General features: G+C 38.1%; 1 protein-coding gene across 1 annotated transcript in view; it reads right to left on the bottom strand.

Annotated features, from left to right (window-relative positions):
• The window catches only part of RUNX1T1 (RUNX1 partner transcriptional co-repressor 1), a 134,848-nt gene that overhangs the window by 27,445 nt on the left and 83,324 nt on the right, over positions 1-24,079 (bottom strand). The window contains 4 exon segments of the mRNA XM_070481331.1: positions 2,476-2,677; positions 3,244-3,329; positions 7,727-7,977; positions 22,412-22,593. Of these exon segments, the coding sequence (XP_070337432.1) occupies positions 2,476-2,677; positions 3,244-3,329; positions 7,727-7,977; positions 22,412-22,593 (721 nt within the window).

The following is a 24,079-nucleotide window of genomic DNA, read 5'->3' on the forward strand; positions in this document are numbered from 1 at the left end:
GGGCTCTTGACAGGTTCTCTCCAAAAGTTTCTTCTTTAGAAGGCAATCTAGGGTTCTGTGTCTCTAAGGAACATGACTGTTTTAACAGAGCCCAAACAAAGAAATGAAATATGTGTAGCCTCTGAATAATATAATCTACAAAAGCTTAACGCCAAAGCAACCTCTCAATTTTACCAAAAATATGACTTCATTAAGCATCAATAAAAGGAATAGAATATGTGTACTCTTAAGAAGGAGTTTTTAAAACCAAGATTGTTCTTTTGCTTAAATAACAGGGAAGCTAAACTGGTCTTCCTGAGGCATGATATACATCTACATCACCAGAATCTACACGCGATAGTGGGGACTATATAACACGTGTCCTATCTTCTCTGTGCTGGAAATAATTAACTTAGGTGTAAGGTCTTATCAATTTCTGAAATTTATCTTTTACAATGGACAGCAGATAATACTAATGCTGTCAGTCCAGGGAACTGAATTGAAGTGGCCACTGGTGCCACACCACTAGCTGTCTCATGGCCTATCTCCTGTTCCTTAAGGGAAGGAACGAAGAATCGTTTTCGTGTATTACAGTGCCTAGCACGATGCCTGGCACATAGTAAGCACTCAACAAATAAGTACTGACTCAATGAATTTGTTCAATACAGCAGGCTAAACTGGATATTTTTACACCCAAAGTTTTATTTACTTTAAGGCTCTCAATTTTTGCCTATACTAGATGGTTACAAATACCCACTTTATTTGTCCTGAGCAGATCTGTCATGATTGACCAACTTTTGTGCAAAGTAAGGAAACAAATGTGTATTCTACTATGGTCTAAACAGTTTTATTTGAACCAATATTGGTGCAAATTAAACTTAAACCTATTTTCATTGCCTGCCTTTAGCATAATCTAACACATACATGTTTGTCTTTAAAATATGCCTTAGAGGCTGGCCCGGTGGCGCAGCGGTTAAGTTCGCACGTTCCGCTTCTCGGTGGCCCGGGGTTCACTGGTTCAGATCCCAGGTGTGGACGCAGCACCACTTGGCAAGCCATGCTGTGGTAGCTGTCCCACATATAAAGTAGAGGAAGATGGGCATGGATGTTAGCTCAGGGCCAGGCTTCCTCAGCAAAAAGAGGAGGATTAGCAATAGTTAGCTCAGGGCTAATCTTCCTCAAAAAATAAATAAATAAATAAATAAAAATAAAATATGCCTTAGAATAATGCCTGTCGGGTAAATTAGTGACTTGGAATTTTCCTTTATCTAACACGTATTATGGTAATAGGTATTCAGTATTTGGGCATTAGTAGGAATCCACAAACCTAAATGCGAGGGAAACTTTATTGGCTAGGAATAATTTTAATAAAAAGATAATGTGATCAATAGCCAGATAATATCTCAAATTTTTAATTTTTGATAATCAGCCATGAGTGATAATGAGGCCAATGTCATAAGCTTAATCTGCACACGTGTAATTAGTTTTGCTTTACGGCATGGACTGTACCCTAATCTGAATTACCTGACAGGTATGGCGCTAAAGATAAGAACAGAAGAGGAGAGAACAGGGATCGACACCAATCCATCACCACTAAGTTTACTCAAATGGTATACATATGTAACAGCCAGCAATGTAAATCATGACAGCTTATTATTAATTCAGGAAAAAGCTCGCAGGTCACTCAAAAATTCTTTCAAGTTCAAGATTTCTTTTCATATATTTGTGACTATATTCTATTTATAACCCCAACAATTCCCAAATACCCATACTAAATATGGCTACCTACTGGCATTCAATTTCTAAAGCACAGCTCTATTAATAGTCTTGTGTATAACTAGAATTAATAAAAGTTATAGTTAAGCAACCTAAGTTAAGGTCAAATCCCAGGAAGAGAGCTACATCTTTATCACTAATTTTCAAGTGGCAGTGGGCAAACTCTACAGCCCTTAGGTCTCTCTTCAAGGAGGGGTTTTGAGATGAAGTGTGTTTTTTAAAAAAATATAAGATACAGCTACAAAACAAGATTGTCTAAGAGACTCTGCCTTAATTAAAAATCAGACAACACATATCCCTGTGTGCAGTGCTCTCAAACACTGGCGTGCATCAGCAATCCCCTGGAGAGCTTGCCGCAAGTACAGAAGTCCCAGACCTACTCCCTGAGATTTGGTTCTTGAAAGTTGGAGGCAGGGTCCAAAGAGCTGCATTATGAAGGAGCACACGTTTTAGTGATGCATATGAAATTCTGCTTCTACTTTGAAATAAATCCCACACATTAACCTGGAAAAGGAGTTTAAGTTTTGTGAGTGTCTCGCTCTATGCATATCTGCCCACTCTCCTAACAGATAGACAAGACTTATTCAAGGATATATCAAGTGTCTAGTGTTCTAAAATTCTCTGCATATCATTTATTTTTTAAAAGACAAGTTAAAAATAAAATCAGCATTAATAGCATAAGAAACCTCTGCTCAGTATGTCCATCTGAAGAAAAGCTACCTAATGCAACTGGGTCTGGGTTGACGGGACTTTGCTGCCTGGAGTGGCTGCTGCTACTGCTGCCGCCCTTTTTTAAGTCCTCGGCATCACTGTATCGCCGGATCCAGTAATTCAGTTCCTCCCGGTCTGCTTCCTGACATCGCCTTAGTACAGTGAGAGATCGTCTTGTTTTCTCTACCATGTCCATTATGCAGTTTAACAGCTATGGGAGAAACAGGGAAAAAGGAAGAACATATCAATCACCACAACCTCAAGACTTTGCGGGTAGTAAAACACACCATTTTAGGACAATGAAGGATGCTATTTTATTCCCAAAGAGTTCAGTCTAACATTTGCAAAGGTTACATTTGAAATTGAGACTTGATGAGTAAACTCAATGGGAATGAGGCTAGAAAGTGGATGGCATGAACATGAGTCATGACTGCGAGATTTCAGCTGAAGGCAGACAGCTAGTAAACCCACCTTTCCAAATACTAATTCCATTACTGTAGAAACTAAATGACCTTTCACAAGAAAACAGTAGCCTGTTTATCTGGCTTTGAGGAGTCCTTTCCATGATCTACACATTTCTCTTATGGAAGGGACTTTGATATCAATTTAGAAATCAAATTCTATATTCTCCTTCTCATATTCTCACTCATTATTTTTTTCAAGAATAGCAGGAAACATAATACGTTAAAAGTACCCCCATGGTTTCCTTTTATCACGTAAACTCACTCCAGTTGTTTTCAAAACAATTTTTAACCCAAATAATTACAGACATCTTACATGGTCAAGATGTTTCCATTCCTCTGCCCATTCTCTGTCGGTTAGTCTGTGATCAATCATTTCTTCTTGACGAGTGCCATGCAACCCTACAAATGTAGAGAAGAAGTCTGAATCACCCTGAAGCATTCAGGACATAATTCACATGCTCACAGGCACTTAGCAAAGATGGGCAAACTAAATAATGTGAAAATACATTTGACGTTGAATGGAGACGTGAGTCATACTCAGATTCAGAATTACCTAATGGGTTCCTCGTAGAATGAGAAAATGTTAGAACTAGAATGAATTTTAGAGGTCATCTGGTCAGAACCTTTTCTCTTCCACATGAAGAAACAGGAAGTAAAGTGACACCAAGCCCTGAGCTAGTTACCCATACAACGTTCCCTAAGTGAAAATAGAAATATATCCTAACTCTTAATCAATACCAGAAACCACAAGTAGCCATTAAGTGGTTTCAAAGTGTGACTTTCCTGCATTGAAAATAAAGAGAGCATAAATCGTTTCACATGAGCAGGGATATGCTTATCTAAAACAAGCATGGTAAAATTTTTCCACATTTCAGCATAGTATAAATGGACCCAATCCCTACTACATATACTTCCATGATACAATTAGGCCATAAAGAGAGGTTTGCACAATATGAAAGCTACATATACACATTCAATTTACCAAAAAATAAAAACAGAAACAAACTGAACATCCTTTATGGAAAAAAAAAATCAACATACCAGATATAATTTGGACAAATATCATAAATCCAAGTCAAGAAGCTGAAAGTCCTAATATGTAATCCACAGCATTAGTATTAATGCTCTTTCGCATCACAGTTAATAAACTACCATGCAAAACTAACATGTGAATGTTTACCAAGCAAGCAACAATAGTAATGAACATGAGCAGTTAGCTAGGATGGTCATCAAAATAGAAAATAAACATGTCCTGCTAGAAGGATAGGATGGAAGGCTCTGATCAGAGATACCTGAAAATGTGCTGCTTCTCTTACAAATTCATTACGCATAAAACACCTTACGTACTACTGTAAAAGAAAGACATTGGGCTACGGCAATATTCTCCATTCTAAACAACTGAAATATTCTCCATTCTAAACAACTGAAACTCTTCTGTTTGACTGCTACTTCTCACACCGTTATTCTGAAGAGCAAATTAATATGGCGTGGTGTGCCTTTTAGACACCTAGGCTCTGTCTCTGAGGGCATTATATAGGAGTTAAAATAGGACAAGAGTTATGAAATACTGCATTCCACTTTGTGGGAAATCTGAGTGGCTAGAAATCCCCTCTTTTAGCTGCTTTAGAGAAATAAAGATGAGTCACATGACTCTTTTCAGCCATCCATGAAATATGATTTAATTTAGAGCTGATAGAAGTGATCAAATACATGACAGCTCTTTCTCAGACTAAGTAAAAAGCTAAATATAAAACACTTTGCATCATTCCTGTCCAATTAGAACACATTCTGAGATACATTTTAAAAGTTAAAATTGTCAATGCCATCTATTGGTAAAAAAGCAAAATTGCAAATATGTCTTAATAAATTGCATAATAGAAAAGACATGGGAGAAAAGTAATATTTAGTTATTGCTCTGTTTGTTGTGACTATTTCAAGTTGAAATGTTTGCAAATATGTAATTTTTGTTGACTTATTTGTTGCCTATGTTTTAGGGAAAAAGCATTACCGTTGAAATGAGTCATCACAGAAAACAACCAGAGAAGGATAAAGATATAAATGTGGCACTGACTTTCCCAATGGAGATATCTTACTATTTCCCTTTAAGAACCAAGAACTCCAGAGTTCTCAAAAGTTTCTCGGCTGTCCCCTCATGGCTACAAGATGGCTACAGCACCTCCAGGTATTACACACTCACATGAAGGAAGTAACGGGTTCTCAAAAATTCAGCAGACCAAATCAATAATGATATGAGCTCTAACACCTGGAATAATATTAACAAGCAACAGAAAGGATGGCTGTGGCTAATGGGATTCCAGCAAAAATGGAAAAGCGCTAAGCATTATGTCACTTAAAAAAAAAAGTACATTAGAAACATGTTTGACCCCAAGTAATCAGTGAAAAAATATAGGACTCATTTACTGCTTTTGAACTCTGAAGGCCATTTGTTGGATAGAATTAAACCTTTAAAAAGAAAAAGTAAAACAACTCAAAATCTCACATTTATTATTTTCTCTATTTCAGATATTTAAATATTCATCACCACACACTTTTTATTTATATTCATAATACCAGAAGGATGTACTATAGGAAAATAGCTCAGACTCATTAAAATACATTTTCATTTGTGGGAAATTTGACACTAATGTTGAGTCTTAACTGATTCCTAACTAGTTAAACTCTAAGTTTACTTATAAACTAATACTGCTTGTAAAGTTATTTTAACAAAGGATTCTAGTGAGTGTATGTCTCTACACATAATAGGCATTTATAAATCCTACCAGACTCAGTATATCTTTATAATAATTTTTATATTCTCAAAATGGCAGCCTGATGTAACACCATAATTTGTTACTCACATATCAAGATTTTATTTTACGTTAACACACACTAAACTCTGCCAGACCTTAGGGATGGTTAAGTAGTTGCACACATTTATAGAGATTAGCACTGTTAGTTTTATAAGTGAATATAATTAAAAGGTAAGGAATATGGTCTGAAGAAAAATCATATAAAACCAGTGGGCACAGATTAATTCATAAAGGGATATTTTACATTACGAGATGAAAACATAATTACTGCACAGAAGCGTAATTACTTCCTTGGTGATTACTTTATAGCGCACTGGTACGAATATTTCATAAAATAGCATTTGCTGTCTAAGAAATAGGCCATTTCCTAACACATACAAAGTGGGATATTTTGAACTGGTCTAATAATAATCTAGTGACTCCACTTCTATTTGAGAATGAGCAATCACGGTTTGGGGGCATTAAGTCATAAATAAATGGCAAGGCTTTTGCTTCGAAAGCAGTTGTTATCATGTTCGATTTTGGGGTCAGAATACAATCCAGACCGAGAAATAACATAACCAATTTAGACAGCTCTTCAGAAATGGTACCTGAGAGAACATCAGAGAGACTAGCTATTAAGAAAGCACAAATTATACGCTTAGCCATTTGTCCAATACACAATACAAACGTAGAAATGACTACTGTAGCGAAGCAGAACTACTATTTTACTATCTCACAACCAGGACATCAATCACCCCTCCCCTCACCCTGACTCTCTCTAACTGCTTTCTAAACATTTGCAGAGTTGTGTGTAGAAAGGCAAAAAGATGCTACATGAGGCAGCTCCTATTTGCTAGTAACCTAGTTAGAAATGTAACGTAAATTTCTGCTCACCATACTCTCTACCTCTGGCTAAAAACACACTGTTCCCACTATTCAAGCAGAGGATAACTGGCTGGGTGCCTTTCCCTGAGTTCTGCATCCTCAGCTCTGTGTTTTGGTTTTTCACTTGGCCTTCATCCGTTGCTGTTTCCCGTATCCTGCCCACCAAATTGTCAATGTCAGGAAAGTCTGTCAACAACCAGCTACAAGATAAAGGAAGTCCTGCTGGTGTTATGGACACAGGAGACGGAAAAAGAAGAGAGGGCTGACTGTTGCTATCAGTTTATAAATAGCTTGACTCACCAAAAATTAGGACCTGAAGGAGGCCCAGGGACAGTGCTCTGATGTAATCACCTCGACCACTGACTGTGTATCAAAACTTACTTGGTTCATCTTCCTTCTCGTTTTTCATGGTGGACACTTGTTCTTTAAAAGAAAATGTCTCCTAAATGCCTCACTTCCAATAATTTTATGCAAAGAAGTAATGAACACAGGCCAATGGAACACACATTTACCCAAACTCATTCCTTCTTTGGTATTTTGATCTTTGACACTAAATTGTCAATACTAAATTGAATCACTGGCACTTTCAGGTAAAAAAAAAAAAAAAAAAGTACCAAAACATTCCTCAAAGAACATATGTTGAGTTAAGCTACAGATATCATACCATATCATATTTTTCAAATCCAGAATATCATGGAGACTTGAAAAATCAAAATGGACCTTAAGACTATCTGAAATAAAAGATACAATGAAAGAAAAGAAACATTTTTAAAAACGTATGTGGCAGATCGATTGCATATGAAATTTCTCACATTAAAAAAAATTAAACTAAAAATTCACTTTGCATTTGTTAATACAGTTGAGGGTTTTATATTAATTTAGACGCTCCCCCCCCAAAAAAAATAAATAACCTGCTGTTGTAAAGAATGTAAGTGAGAGAAAGCACAGCTGTTAAAGAACATATGAATACTAAGTTATCTCATAAAAGAGACAATATAAAGAAAGAGAAGAGAATTTTTACCCCTATCAGATTTCAAGCCTCAAGTTCAGCTGAGAAGTAATGATGCAAGTCTTCAAGCATCCAATCCCATAAGAAGTGAAGAGTTCCTTCAGTCTTACCCATAGGTCTGTTTCTGTCCCTGAGGTCCCTGTGGCTGGGGTGTCGATAGGAGTCCCTGTAGTGGTGGGCAATGGCCATATCATCCAAACGGTAATGCTGAGGTGGAGGTGGGGTTGGGTGAGGCAGGCCATTGGGCTGGTAGGATAAGCCATTATTTGGACTGTACCGCTGGCCTGGGCTAATAGTGCATGGTCGCTTGCTTGGATGTTCTGAGTGCAAAGGCTCTCTGTCAAAGCCATTTTCTTTGGTTCTGAGGGAGGAAGAAAAAGAGTTTATTTCATAATGTACTCAGAAACCAACACAGTTGACACTGAGATTTGAACTGTAATATAAACAGAATATTCCTTTACCGGCCAGAAACTTTCTAAACTCAGCTTCCCAGCAGACCTTTGGGAATTCACCGGAACCCATGCTGGGGCCTAAATGTTCACAAGACTGCACACAAGTGAAAATGTTTCAGATCTCATCAAATTAGCAAATACCTTTTCAGCTGAAGCTCATGTGGTTAAGTCATAGATAAGGGGAAACCCAATCTCCTCCTACAAATAACATTTGCATTCAAAAGAGTACTTGCCTTCTAACAAATTACCCTAAGACTGATTGTATTGGATGAAGATTCATCAAGGTAGAATAGCATCGCTCCCTTGATGAATTCTTAAATACACTTATTCCATTTATCCAACCTGGTGACTGACTTTCATGTCAGAGAACATCTAAGACCTGTGTCATCCATACAGTAGCCACGTGAGGCTGTTTAAATTAAATGTAAGTTAATTAAAATTAAATAAAGTTTAAAATTCACTTCTTTAGCAGTAGTAGACAAATTTCAGGTGCTCAACTGCCACCGTGGCTAGTGGCTATGGTATTGGACTGTGCAGGTAGAGAATATTTCCATCATCTCAGAAAGTTCTACTGGACAGCACTGATCAAACTGAACTAACGCAATAAAACAATGCAATGTCTGGGACTCTGACATTACCTAGAAGACACCTAGATAATAGATTAGCCGTCATACAGAACTCAGCTGGGACTAGAAGGAGGATCTAGGTGAACCTCCTTATTTTAAAGTTGAGGAAACACATGCCCCGAGGAACTATGTGAATTCTCTGGGGTCATCAGGTCTTAGGGCAGGACAGACAGACCTTGACTGCACTTCATCATGTGATACACAGAAATTTGAACTTGGTTCCCAGAAGGACCATGGGATGAGACCTGATAACTAATCACTGCTCTTAGATTCTCAAACAGAAGCAGGGCTAAAGACATATTTTCTGGCTGAGTGTATCTCTCTATTCTGAGAAACTAATTCAATATACTCAGTAAGATAGGAACAAACCACATACAACTTTGACTGGAATCACAGCTCCTAAACTAAGTTTTTACTTAGTAGCTAGCTCTCCTCACAAGACCAGCACTCTATCCTTAGACCAGTGCTCTCACCCATTTTCCCTGGGAAATTTCCCCATAAGAATTCTACCAAGTACAGTAGCTGAAGATTTCTGCATGCCTTTTTGATTTAGGTTGGTGATAACAGCATAGAGGTCTTAAGACACTTCTTCTACTTCCCCAGTGTCTAGGGTAGTCTTTGTCTGATAATACTGGAGGGAAGTATCTCGACAAGAGAGATCATTAGGGGCAACAGGATTCTATAATGAACCATCCTTTATGTCCCTTGAGGGTAGAGACCCAGTGACAATCCATGATTAAAGGAGTTAGAGACAGAACACATTGGCACACAAAGAACTGAGGGAAACTCTGCAGAGTTCACTATGAAATAAATCCATGCCCACCACATGCTGAAGAAAGATGCACTGTTGTGGAGATGAGAAACTGACCGACACTGGAAATGACAGCAGGGCAAGGTCCCCATGGGAGTGACCGCCAGAAGTCCCAGTGCTGCTCCCATCAAAGCATGTGTCTGCACTAAAACATACTCACTCCATACATTTTGATCATGGACAGATTAAAATGTCCAGTATAGCTCAGACATTATATAAATGCATTACTTTAAAATAATTTTTAAAAGTAAAAGAAAACATTCTAGATATTGATTTATTTTCTAAGAGGATATCTATGTGATTCTAATCTGTATTTTCATATCCTATACATGTCTGAATAATACACTTCAATATTCAATGTGTATTACCAACACAAATCAGTTAGAAAATACTGAAGACTACTACTAGATATGAATATAATGATAACCCAGCACCTACCTTACTGGCAGTGTGATATAGTGGAAAGAGCACTGGACTGGGAATCAAGAGACCTGAGATCTAGTCCTGGCTCCTACCTGACTAGCTGTGTGACTTTGAGCAAGCCACTTAACCTCTCCGGACCTCAGTTTGCTCATCTGTAAAATGAAAAAGTTAGACTAGATCAGTGGTTTTCTAACTGTCACTTGAGGTGCTTAAGGGATTCTTTCCGTAGGCAATGAAGAATTTTCCCCCAAAACAATGATTTAAAGGACCAGAGGAACCCACTTATTATTCTTATCCATTTTAAAAACTGGGGTTCCACCTAAGGTTTCATTTTTAAAGGAAAAAGTCTGCTGCTAAAATTCAGTTTGAAAACCACTGGACTAGAAGATTTCTGTGGTCCCTTCTAGTTTGAAAACTCTGCAATTCAATTATCCTATATTTACATCTAATGTCACAGTTATGCAGATCAAAACCTACAGGGCTGATTATCCTCTAGCCAAACTGTGTCTAAGTCAACCACTTGAGCCAACAGAGAATTTCTCTGTTCTTTGCTTGAACAATTTAATTATTTATAGCTGATTTTTTGTGCAAAAATAGAAAATATCCTCAATACCTTACAGCAGGCCCTGTTACATTCCTAAATATGGAAATATCTTTGACCCAGTTGTGTCAAACCGCCTCAACTTACTGGTTTGTCTGTCCTTGTTCAAAGCTAACAACAACGTACAACATTAGAAGAATTCTTAGAATTTTCAAAGTGGTTAGATTTGTTATTTATCTTTGACCTCAGATCAGCTGTCTGATCAGTGCTATTTCTTCAAGGACCCATTATTATGAAAACAGAGCTTTTTTCTCCTCCCAAAACAAGGATAGTAATATCCTAAGAAGCAGGGCTAGGTCCTGGGTCTGTCTTATCATTTCTATCTGGTCTCTCCTGTCCTGTCCTGGGTCCCATCACTCTGTTAGCTATTGAAACAACAAAGCTCATCACCTCAGAGAGGTAATTACATTTTAACAGCAAGCAAGAAAGCTGACAGCCTACAGAAATGAAACTATGAAAGGTCTCCCTGGTGCTTCACCGAATCACGCATGTCTATGTGTAAGACCAACACCATCAAAGGCTCAGCCCAGAAAGCTAACAGAAACAACTTCACTGCTATTTGTCTGTATTGCTTAGAAATGCCGGCAACCATCTACACCACATTTGCTTGGGAAAATTCCAAATTTGCATGTTTGTTGCTCTTTCAAAGTGTATTAGGCAAAATTAACAAATATTTTTCATTGTCCCAGACCAGCATACCCTTGAAATAACTCAAATTCTCGTTGGTAGTCCATCATGTCTCACGGATTTCTGGAAGGCATTTTTCATTTGTTTTTTTAAAATCAACCTGAGGATATTCTGTCTCCCTACCAGGAGAAATTTTCCTGAACATGATCTCACCACTTCAACATTTAGACACCAATCACTTCTCTCTCAGGGTCTGATGGTCCTAAGAATAGAGGAACGCTCAAGATTCAGCTGTGTGATCTTGAAGTTACCTAGCAAAGTTAACGTTCTGGCTATAGTTTCCTGCCCAGTAAAATGAAACTAACAGGAAACAATATGTGGAAAATAAAACAAAACAAAACAAAAAAAAACAACAGAAAACTTAGGCAACCTAATTTGTACTTTACCCCACCTCAGGCTGTTACTTCTCAGTTCCTCAATAACAGAGGCTGTAAACTGATTTATTTGAGAAAGAAAAGACCTTTTTTAAAAACTTTCCTCGGGTCTGGCCCGGTGGCACAGCAGTTAAGTTCGCACATTCTGCTTTTCGGCGGCCCGGGGTTCACGGGTTCGGATCCTGGGTGCGGACATGGCAGCGCTTGGCAAAAGCCATGCTGTGGTAGGCGTCCCACGTATAGAGGAAGATGGGCATGGATGTTAGCTCAGGGCCAGGCTTCCTCAGCAAAAAGCGGATTGGCAGTAGTTAGCTCAGAGCTAATCTTCCTCAAAAAAATAAAAAAATTAAAAACTTTCCTCTACATAAAATATTTTATGATACATAAAATATATTCATGATTGGCTAGTGTGCACTCATAATCCCATAGCAACATTTATATAAAACAGTATAACATTCAAGGAAATGGGGAAGAAGAAAAAAAACTATTGTAAGATCATGGCAATAAACAGAATAAGAAGACCATAGCAATCTCTTACATGACAGAAACAGGCCTAAGTTTTTTCCTAGATTAAATTATTTTTTAAGTGAGGAAAATATCACTGTAAAGATTGTTCTAGGGAAAGGCAAATTGGTACAAGATACTAAACCTTGGAATGGCAAGGAAGAAACTCAAAAATTCTAACCTTAGTCCTGTTATAAATAAATACACACCTTCTCAGAGTTACCACAGGCATTTCAAACAGAACATAGCCAAACTGACGTCATCTTTTCCTGGTACTTTCTGTACTAGTCAATTATGCTACCCTCTACCAGTCACCCAAGCAGAAACTCAGAAGTCACTCTTTAATTTTGTCTCTAAATCAAGTCCTGCTGCTGGTCTCTTAAGCATCTCTGGCATAGGTCCCTCTGCCCTACCCCAGGACATCTTATTATCTTGGCTGATCACACCACTGTCCCACTCTGCCAGCATCTCAGCCACAGCTGGGACTGAGATGCCGGCAGAGTCTCAAAATAGGTAAAAAAAAAAAAAAAAAAAAAAAAAATTCTTTACTTCTGTATTTTAGAAGTCTGTATCTAAATCTCAGGAGGTAACAGTTCTAGTAAAGAAAAGCCCAAAGATATTAATATAATAACTTAATATTAAACACATCTTCCTTCCCTTTTCTAACATAGGCAGTTTGTTAACGTTCCATAGAAGGACCAGACAGTGAATCAAAGGGGGTAAAAGTCATTCTTGTCACCATATTTTTAAAACACAGTTCAGTAAAAGGTTTCTTCAAGACTTATTAGGAAAAAGATGAATTTAGATAAGAACTTTACATAACACCTTTCTATTGGTGTTGAATAATGTACCTGAATCAAAATATATTACAAATTCCCCCACCTCCTTAAAAAGAAAATCAACCCTAATTCTCCATGACAACCTGCAGTGGTTTCTGTGTTTTGCTATCATCCTAGAAGAAATGGGATATTTAGATGATGAAGAGCAGACGAGCTAAATGATACAGGAGCATCACTATCGGCTCACACAGAAAGAAGTGCCTTCAATCTCTCCATTACTAAATAATCACCCAGGAGACAACCTCCTGAGCAGCATGCTAATACCTTCAAGAGTAAATAAGACACAGGTGGATGTTGGCCACTCCAGACCTGTAAACATGATAACTGGACCTTCAAGTCTTACAATATGTGGGTTCACAGAGCCTTCCCTCCCCCAGTGAGAAAGTGGAGTGCTTCTGTTACGTGTCTCCTGAAGCTCGCCATCTGCTCAACAGTTAGACTGTCTGTTAAGGGCTGTCCCTTTGCCTTTTCTAATTTCTGGCCACTGCAGATGATTTCTACTGCTCCTGCTGTCGGGAACTATGCCTTCTTATTCTAATCTTATTTCTTATTCTAATCTGTTATCTACACATTCTGACTGGAGCCCTCTAGTTTTTTCTGGTCAGTGAATCAATCATGGCATTTTGTTCCTGGGTAATTCATGGCTATTTCACTGCTGTGGGTATTTTCAGAAATGCATCTTTTAAAATGATAGAAAGCAAGAAAGGAGGCAAAGTGGGGCTAGCCCGGTGGTATAGTGGTTAAGTTCACTCACTCTGCTTCGGTGGCCCAGAATTCATGGGTTTGGATCACAGGCATGGACCTACACACTGCTCATCAAGCCATGCTGTGGCAGCATCCCATATACAAAATAGAGGAAGACTGGCACAGATGTTAGCTCAGGGACAATCTTCCTTACCAGAAAAGAAAAAAGTAAGCAAGAAATAAAAAAAAAAAAAAAAGACTCTTGGGGGAGAGACCATTTGTTATACTACTGAAAATGACTGTATTATGTTTAACTTTATTTATTTGTTCAAGTGGTGTTTTGTTGTTGTTTTGTGTATGTGTGTGGTAGTGGTTTGCTTTGTTTTAGATACCTGTCATATGTAAGACACTATCCTGGGCTTTAGTGGGCATACAAAGATGAGCAAGACATAATCTCCAACAGCTTCCATAAAAACAGTACAAAAGTGGTATGGGAAATCAGAGGGAGAAAAGACAACTCCAGAACATACACTTGAAAAAACAGGGGCTAAGAAGGTGGCCTCAAATTTTGGCTGTGCTATTTGCTGGCTGGGTGAACTCAGGAGGTTTAAGTTCTACGAGCCTCTGTGTTTTCATCCACAAAATGGGGATGATTATCTTGGTTAGAGCTACTAAGAGGACTATATGAAAAAATCTGTGTAAAGAGCCTAACACATATTTGGTATTCAATAACTTCATCAAGCTATTTGTTTTCAAGCTGGGTTGCTCAGAGGCTGGTGGTATAGAATCATAGTTATAAGAACATGGCCGTTCAACTCAGAACCTAGGATGGGAATCCTATCAGTGCCTCTGTCAAGCCATGTGACCTCAGACACATTATCCAGCCTGCCCAAATCTCTGCAAAAGGACTGTCAGGAAATAAGTGCTATGTGTTACTATGTAAATTATTTAGCATGGGGCCTGACACATCTTAACTGCTCAGCAAATAGTAAACATTATAATATTTATGATTGGGAAACCTTCATTCAAGTAGTAGATCCTGTCTGAGTTAGCTTGTGAAGCATGAATAGAATTATGACATATAAGAACTAAGGAACATTTATTTTTTTCTTTTGTTTCCCCTGCCTGAGTAGACATGGTATTCAAAAAGATACTACTAAGACCAATGTCAGAGTGAATTACCTGTTTTCTTCTAGCAGTTTTATAGTTTCAGTCTTTAATCCATTTTGAGTTAGTTTTTGTGTATGGTGAAAGATAGTGGTCCACTTTCATTCTTTTGCATGTGGCTGTCCAGTTTTCCCAACACCATTTATTAAAGAGACTTCCCCTTCTCCATTGTATGTTCTTGATTCCTCTGTCGAAAACTAGCTGTCCAGAGACGTATGGGTTTATTTCCGGGCTCTCAGTTCTGCTCCATTAATCTGTGTGTCTGTTTTAGTGCCAGTACCATGCTGTCTTGACTACTATAGCTTTGCAGTATACTTTGAAATCAGGGAGTGTGCTACCTCCAGCTTTGTTCTTTTTTTCTCAGGATTCTTTGGCTATTTGGGGTCATTTGTAGTCCCATATGAATTTTAGGATTATTTGTTTTATTTCCACAAAAAATGTCATGGGGATTTTGATAGGGATTGCACTGAATCTGTAGATTGCTTTAGTTAATATGGGCATTTTAATCATGTTAATTCTTCCAATCCAAACTAAAAGGATTCTGCACAGAAAAGGAAACCATCAACAAAAGAAAAAGATAACCCACCAGTTGCCAGAAGATATTCACAAATTACATATCTAATAAGGGGTTAATATCCAAAATAAATAAAGAACTCATACAACTCAACAACAAAAGAACAAACAACCCAATTAAAAAATGAGCAGAGGATCTAAACAGACATTTTTCCAAAGACAACAGACAGATGGCCAACAGGCACATGAAAGATGTTCAACATCACTAATTATTAGGGAAATGCAAATCAAAACTACAATTATTTATCACCTCACATCCATCAAAATGGCTATAATTAAAAAGACAAGAAATAACAAATGGAGAGAGTATGGAGAAAAGGGGACCCTCATACACTGCTAGTGGGAATGTTAACTGGTACAGCCACTATGGAAAACAGTATGCAGATTGCTCAAAAAATTAAGAATAGAACTACCATATGATCCAACTCTTCCACTTCTGGGTATTTATCCAAAGAACATGAAAACAGTCAAAAAGATATTTGCACCCCAATGTTCATTGCAGCATTATTCACAATAGCCAAGACCTGAAAACAACCTAAGTACCCATGAATGGATGAATGGATAAAAAAGATATTATACATACACACACACACACACATATACATACAATGGAATACTACTCAGCCATGGAAAAAGATGAAATCTTGTCATTTGCAACAACATGGATGGACCTTGAAGGTATTATGCTAAGTGAAATAAGTCAGATGGAGAAAGACAAATACGTTCACTCATGTGGACGATAAAACAACAACAAGAACAAAACAAACACAGATACAGAGGAGGTTTGATTGATGGTTAATAGAGTAAAAGGGGGTATGGGGAGGGTGAAAGGGGTAAAGAGGAACATTTGTAAGTTGACAATGGAAACTAGACTTTTTGTGGTGAACACAATGCAGTCTATACAGAAGTTGAAATATAATGATGTACACTGAAATTTATTCAATGTTATAAACCAAAGATACCTCAATTTTAAAAAGGGGATGGGGTTGAAACCAAAGAACTAGGGAACAGAGCAGAAACCACCAGTCAGAATATAGACTAAGGCAGGGCTAGACCCTAGGAGGGCAGCAAGAAATAAGGCTAATAAGTTAATATAGATGCTGGAGTGTGGAGAGATCAAAATGTCCTCTACAACCATGCTATATTTCTCAACATGTAAATACAACTTAAAGTGATTTCACTAGAAGCCTTCACAATTGATGTGCTAATATAAAAAAAATCATTTCTACAAGGATGATTAGTCGCTTTTTTTTTTCCCAAGATTTTATTTTTCCTTTTTCTCCCAAAGCTCCCTGGTACATAGTTGTGTATTTTTAGTTTTGGGTCCTTCTAGTTGTGGCATGTGGGCTGCCACCTCAGCATGGTTTGATGAGCAGTGCCATGTCTGCACCTAGGATCTGAACCGGCAAAACCCTGGGCCCCGGAAGCAGAGGGCACAAACTTAACCACTCTGCCATGGGCCCTACTCTGCCCGACTCACTTCTTGAAACTGAAGAATGCATAAAAGACGCAACACAAAACAAGAATGTACGAATATAATATAAATTTCCTACATTTTTCATAGAAAACTAAATGCAGTAGATAATACACATTTAATTCTTATTTGCATAGTCAATCAACACTACAATTCCTTGTATAGTATACCTACCTTTTCTCTTTAGAAAGACAAAAATATTGAAACTTCATTCATTTTGCAGAAAAGGAAAAATGGACCTGGAAGGTTCAGCTGCTGTGTACTGTGCTAACAAATCTTATATATTCAACCAACATGGCTTCAAAATGACTTCCTTCTGACCCTCCAACCTTCAGTGTTTTCTAACTTATTCATTAAGCCAGGAAACCTGGCTGACTGTGGATCCTCTATCGTTATAAAGATTTATAAACCCTAAAATATTATACTATTGCATTTACCCACTTGAGCAATTATAGAGAAGAAATAAATGAGGAAAAAGTAAGGAGAAAAAAAAATTCTTAGTTGAGCTTTCCTTATTCAAACTCTATACATTAAAACATTTTGTGCAGCTGAAAGATTTCAGGTATGTAAATATGCTGGTTTCTACACAAAGAAGCTTTGTGACTTTAAGCAAGTTCTTTCGAAGGATGTTAACATCATTAACTATGAGGGAAATGCAAATCAAAAACTTCAATGAGATATCATCTCATTCCTGTCAGAATGGCTATAATTAACAAGACAGGAAACAACAAGTACACTGCGGGTGGGAGTGCAAACTGGTATGGAGATTCCTCTGTGGAAAACAGTGTGGCAATTCCTCAAAAAATTAAGAATAGATCTACCATATGATCCAACTATTCCACTGCTGGGTGTCTACCCAAAGAACATGAAAACACGAATGTGTAAAGATACATGCACCCCTGTGTGCAATGCGGCAACACTCACAATAGCCAAGACTTGGAAGCAACCTTGGTGCCCAACAAGGGACAAACGGATAAAGAAGATGTGGTATATATATGTACAATGGAATACTAGTCAGCCATAAGAAATGATGAAATCCAGCCATTTGTGACAACATGGATGGACCTTAACGGTATTACGCTAAGTGAAATAAGTCAGAGGGAGAAAGTCAAAGACCATACAATTTCACTCATAAATAGAAGAAACAAGAACAAACAATCACATAGAGACAGAGACTGGATTGGTGCTTATCAAAGGGGAAGGGGGAAGGAGGAGGGCAAAAGGGGTGATTAGAAACATGTGTGTGATGATGGATTGTAATTAGTCTTTGGGTGGTGAATATGATGTAATCTACACAGAAATCAAAATATAGTGATGTACACCAGAAATTTATATAATGTTATAAACCAATGTTACTGCAATTTTAAAAAAAGAGAGAAAGAAAGAAAAATAAAGGCAAGTTCTTGGGGCCTTACTGTCCTCAAGCATAAAGAGATAGGGTTGGCCTGCTAAATCCATAAGATCCTTGACAAAATATATATTTCTGAAGTTCAGGCAAGTCTTTTTAGAAAATAATGTTTGATAATTGGGGAAGGAGGAAATAGCTATTAATGCAACTATGTGGCCTTCATAACAAAAGTTAAGATGAGTTAAACTGAGGGTAATTTAAAGCATAATTACATTAAAATGATTACACATATATGAAAGGGATTAATACTTAACGTCAATCATTTGAAATGGGGGAAGACTGTGTTACCCACACAAAACCAATGATCACTTAGTTTGATTTCTTAAGCAGGAAAGATTCTCTGAGTCAGAAAATTAGCATAACAAGTGAGAACACAATATTAAAGACAAATTATAACAAAAAGCTGTGATATCAAAGCTGTGAAAGAAGAAAGACAGCAAAGATAATTAACACTTTTTTCTTTCTTTTTTTTTTCTGAGGAAGACTAGCCCTGAGCTAACATTCGCCACCAATCCTCCTATTTTTGCTGATGAAGACTGGCCCTGAGCTAACATCCGTGCCCATCTTCCTCTACTTTATATGTGTGACACCTGCCACAGCATGGTTTGATAATCGGTGTGTAGGTCTGTGCCTGGGGTCCGAACTGGCAAACCCTGGGCTGCCAAAGCAGAGCATGAACTTAACCACTACACCACCAGTCTGGCCCAACGCAAGTATTTTTTTTTAAAGCTTAGTAATTTTTATCCATTCTGCAGTCTCAAGAAAATGCAGTTTTGCTTAACTGTTCTTTTCCCTCCTCACTCCATTTGAGAGTTCCAGTGTCTTCACGTGCCATCACAGTGAGTAGGTTTTTTCTGAGGAAGATTAGCCCTGCACTAAAATCTGCTGCCAATCTTCCTCTTTTTTTTGCTGAGGAAGACTGGCCCTGAGCTAACATCCATGCCTGTCTTTCTCTATTTTATGTGGGATGCCTGTGACAGCATGGCTTGACAAGAGGTGCATAGGTCTGCACCTAGGATCTGAACTGGCGAACTCTGGGCTGCTGAAGCGGCATGTGCACACTTAACCGCTGCACCATGGGGCCGGCTCCCCTGTTGAGCAGTTTTAAAGAACACCCTTAACTTCTTGTCTCATCTTTGAAAGTGATCACTTCATTGAACCAGTTCCAAAACAGGTTCATATTCCCTTCTTCAGCTTCTCTCATCACAGAATGGCAAAATAAAGGTCTCCCATAAATAATAAACTTTTACATATTAACAACGAGTAGTAATCGGAATTTTCTAATAACTTTCCCTAATATTTTAGGGAAAAAAAATAGCATGATTTTTAAATGAAAACTGTCTTTCTCTAATTTGGGTTCTACAATAGTCTACAAAGACCTGTTCAGAGACTCACCCCAGAGCTATTTTAAAAAGGAAGTAGAATAAATTTCACTGTTCCATACAGGAAAAAAAAAAGATTTCATCGACTACCCCAGAGTATTCATTTCTCTGTAAATAACAATGTTCAAAAAAAAAATAAAAAAACACAACCAATGACAATCGTATTTAAGGATGAGAAGAAAGTTAAATTTGCCAAAACCCATCCCTGAAATGCATGACGACTGTTTAGTAGATTAAATCAGCAATCGTCACAGAATTTGAGCCCTCAACATTGTAAACAAAATATAGAGCACTCTTTTGTTCGTGACATGTCATGAACAAATTACCAAAATGTGTTTTCTCCTCAGGTGTCAGTTTTTCCCTCTTTTAGTGACTGATGGTTCCCAGTGTTATTACAGAAACAGATTGATCTTTTTAATGAGCCAGTTTAATAGACTCCAAAATCTCACCGTGGCTGCTCATCCATGTCAGACCATATGCACCAACAAAACATTCAGTAAAACAGAAAAGCTCTACTGTCAGACAGCTCCAGACTCTATAAAATTTCAGAGAGGAGATCTGGACATACAGATAAACAACCAGAGAATAGGAAAACGCATATGCAAACAAGGTGTAGAAAATACATGCAAAGAAATACTGTAGAGGCCCATATTTTCCTGGCTCTAATCAAATTCCAATAAGATACAAATGTATTTACATAACATATTCTCATTACCCTTCCTCCTAACTCGTAAGGAAATCCATTTACCATCTTTCCATTATAACACACACTTCAGGTTCCACTTGAAAAAGAATGTTCCATCCAAAGAGCAACCGTGTGAATTCTGACTCCAGCAACTAGCTATGAATAACCACAGGGAGATTAAGACTGACGGCTTTTTTAAGAGAGTTCTACCTCACTGAATGCAAACACGCATACACACACAGCAACAGATCATCAAAACAAAAATGCTACTTTTCTGTAGAATTTATATGAAGGTTCCATATCAATGTTAGCATATTGCTCAGGGCTTATCTCAGCCCTGTCCAAGGACAGTCTAAAGGCATGGTACGTTCAAACATAAAACCCTGCGAAAGAACCAGTGAGGAAAGGCTGAGAATACAGAGAAATAAATGAAACAAGTTTTCATTCTGCCTGTTATGGTTCCTTAGCAGTTAGGGTTTCCAGAATAGATCATGTCCATTTCCAATTTTGCCTAAAGGATTATCTTTACATTTATCACAGCTATCTAAACCTTTCCCTGTTATCTTCTCCTCTACCCAAATAAATGTTCTCCTTCCCAATTTTCCATCTAGTCTCTCCCTAATTCTTTTACCATATTGGCCTGGGAAAATGGAGCTGAAACATCTCAGTCTCTGCTGGCAGTACTGAATTCCTGCAGCGTAAATGGTTAGGATCAGACAGAAAAACATGTGTGAATCATCTGTCCTCGGGCCGCTTCTTAGTTTTCAGCATCGTATGGACATGCCACCAAGACACCTGGATTAAGCAGTTCCCTTTAAAAGCTAAAGTACTAAATGCTTAAATATGACCAAGGAAATATGACTTGCAAAAATAAGAATGCAGCACTATTGAGAGGTCATGTATAGAGGTGGGTCTAGAGTATGCCAGAGTAAACTAACGTTTAACCTTTTGATTTAAGAATTTAAAACTATTAAGCAGTCCTATGTCAAGAGGAGAAAAATTCCAGAGATTGTAGCATAAAAACTGCTTAACAGAGGATTATGTGATAACTGTATGTAAACTGGCTGACTTTTAATAACATTCTGATTTGCAAAGCAGCTAATACATTTAAGGGTGGCGAAGTCGGTCACAGATAGATGTCGCCGAGCAGCTCCCAGGACCATAAGCTCCTGTGAATCTTCAACATCACTGCCCAGAGTGTTAACCTCTCAAAGGCTGTTACGCTCATGCCTGATGCAATGCAGAGAACGGAAACAAAGCATATGGCAAATAAGTTTTTGCATACAGTTTCATTTTAAGATTCTCCATAATTCACAAATATGCAAAATGATGCTAATAAGACTTTACATTCTTCTGTTAGAAAATAATTATGAGGATGAGGTATTTAGGAAAATTATTTTAATAAGGTATAGGGAAAATTTCACAAATAGGACATATTCAACAGCTACTTTGTAGGGTTCAATGGAGAAGGGGCTTCACTTTACATTTCTTGGAATTCTCAGTTACGAGGGCAGAGTGCCTGACAGAACTGGCTGATAAATAAAACTTCTCAGCAAAAATGCCATCTATTAGTTCTATTACTTAACTCTCTTCTTCCCTCAGTTCATCTAGCTTCCCAGAAGTTTTCTCTTAGTTCATATAAAACCCAAAAGAAATAGCTACTGTATTATGTTTATTGAGCAATACATAAAAGCCAGCTTTCAAAATCATCATATTTTGAGAAAATCTGGAACAGCAAATTTCCTAACACTGAAGGGCAAAATACGTGGTTGGGTTGAATTACATAACAAATGAGAATTTTAATACTGACTGTGTGTCTAAGAACCATCAGTGGAACTTCGCACATTTGAACATCATTCATCTTCACCTTTTACTTTAATATTACAAGCAGCAAAGATTAAGCTGCACAAAAGCCTCATGCAGGCCAGAGATTCATCACTCTGGAACGTCCCAGGCCATAGCCAGATTCCCAAGAGGGCCACTCCAGCTTATTGCCATTTTACAACAGGTGTCAGTCAGCAGTTTAGACATGACACGAAACATATCTTCCTACCATAGGCATGAGGAAAAGGCCACAGTTAGTACAGGGTCCTCCTCCCTCTCACCTGTCTGGAGTTCGCCTCTTCCCGTTTTCGTTCACATCGAGAAGCAGCTCTGAGGAGTCAACAGGTGAGGTGGTGCTGGCATCCAGAAGCAGCTGTTCATGCTGGGCGAGGTACTGGGCAGGGTTCTGTTTGGCCAGCCTTGCACAGTGGAGGAGTTCGCGCTGCAGGAGGGGCAAGTTGGCCTGTAGGAGCATGACAGGAATGAGAGGATGGACCAGAAGGTTCCTTCTAACCAGTGGACCCATTCTGCTTTTCAATCACTGGCAGAACAAACCACTCGACTAAACAAAAATGTCATCGAACGCAAGCACTAAGTTTGATTCCCAGGCACAGCTCTCAGGACTGGGCTACAGCGATAGTCTCCCACGGCCCTGCACTGTCTGGAGCGTGAGGCGTCTAACCTTTGTGAGCCACCTCACCTCCCCTGCTTCCATGCCCATTGATAACATTGGGAGTGGCACTTATTTATTTTTAGGGTCCCTTCATTCTCAAACATAATAGGATTATAAACTGCAGGATATCAGATTCCAGCTCCATCCACGAGCAACTTTTGTTTTCTGCAAGGAAGATGGAGGGTACATGAAACATACACCCAGTTTGATCAATCTCAAAATAGGCTCCCTGACACACTCAGTTTTGTATCTAGTGACTTACCCAGGTAAAACAGGCTAATCCTAGGAAACAGCTTTCTTCAACTACTAACTTCAAATGAAAAAACATAGAGATGTACACAGAGATTACTTTTAATAATCATCAGATTCATACAACATTTAAGTCATGGACTGAGTACGGTCAGATGTCCTGGTTGGAATTCATGCACAAAACAGCATATACTGCTAAGTCTACAAAGGTAACCTGCTTTCTCTATAGCAGCCTTCTTCTAAGGAATATGTATATATTTCAACATTAGAAGAAATCCTCTGTCCCATCACTCTTGCTCCTCACCAAGCCCAGCACTTTGAAAAAGACTCTCAGAACATGCTTGTTGATAGATAATTCTCACAATCTCAGATGTCATAAAAGGGAAGCAACAATTTCACACATAGTAAAGCATTAAAATGAAAACTTTAGATGGAATTTCACTCTGAAAAGTAAACTTACTCCGACATTATAAATGCGGGCTGTTGTTGCTTTTCCTCTTCTCTCTCCCTTATTTTCATGTTTTTACTTTTTTAGAGGAGAAGGCAATACAGTGGATAGTATGGGTGACTCAACAGCACTCATCTTCAACACTTAACTCTCCAAATTCAAGGAAAGATCGGGAACATAAATCTCTTTGTAACACAAGGATTTTATTTGTAGGAACTAGGTTCCATGTACACTGATTAACCCATTTGGTAGAAAAGCATTTCTGAACACAGGCTCTCCCAGTTGCCTCATTCTTTGGGCCTAACAGCCTTAAAAAAGCTCTCGGGAATATCAGAAATAGGCACCAGGTCTGGACTTGCAGCTCGAATCCACTTTCTGAGAGTATTAATCAAGGAACCATCTCATAATAATACCAAAGCATACTTCTCCACAAGTAAAAGACTAGGGTATTCGCTAAAGATAAGCACATACCACACACTGTAATAATGGGAGTGACTTCCTACATGAGAACATGCTAAAAATAAACCCTTTGCAGCTAGTCTAGAGGACCATGTGGGCAATATATTTTTTAAACTCTCC

Source organism: Equus asinus, chromosome 12 (genome assembly GCF_041296235.1).
Source record: "Equus asinus isolate D_3611 breed Donkey chromosome 12, EquAss-T2T_v2, whole genome shotgun sequence".
In the NCBI taxonomy this organism is placed as follows: Eukaryota; Metazoa; Chordata; class Mammalia; order Perissodactyla; family Equidae; genus Equus; species Equus asinus.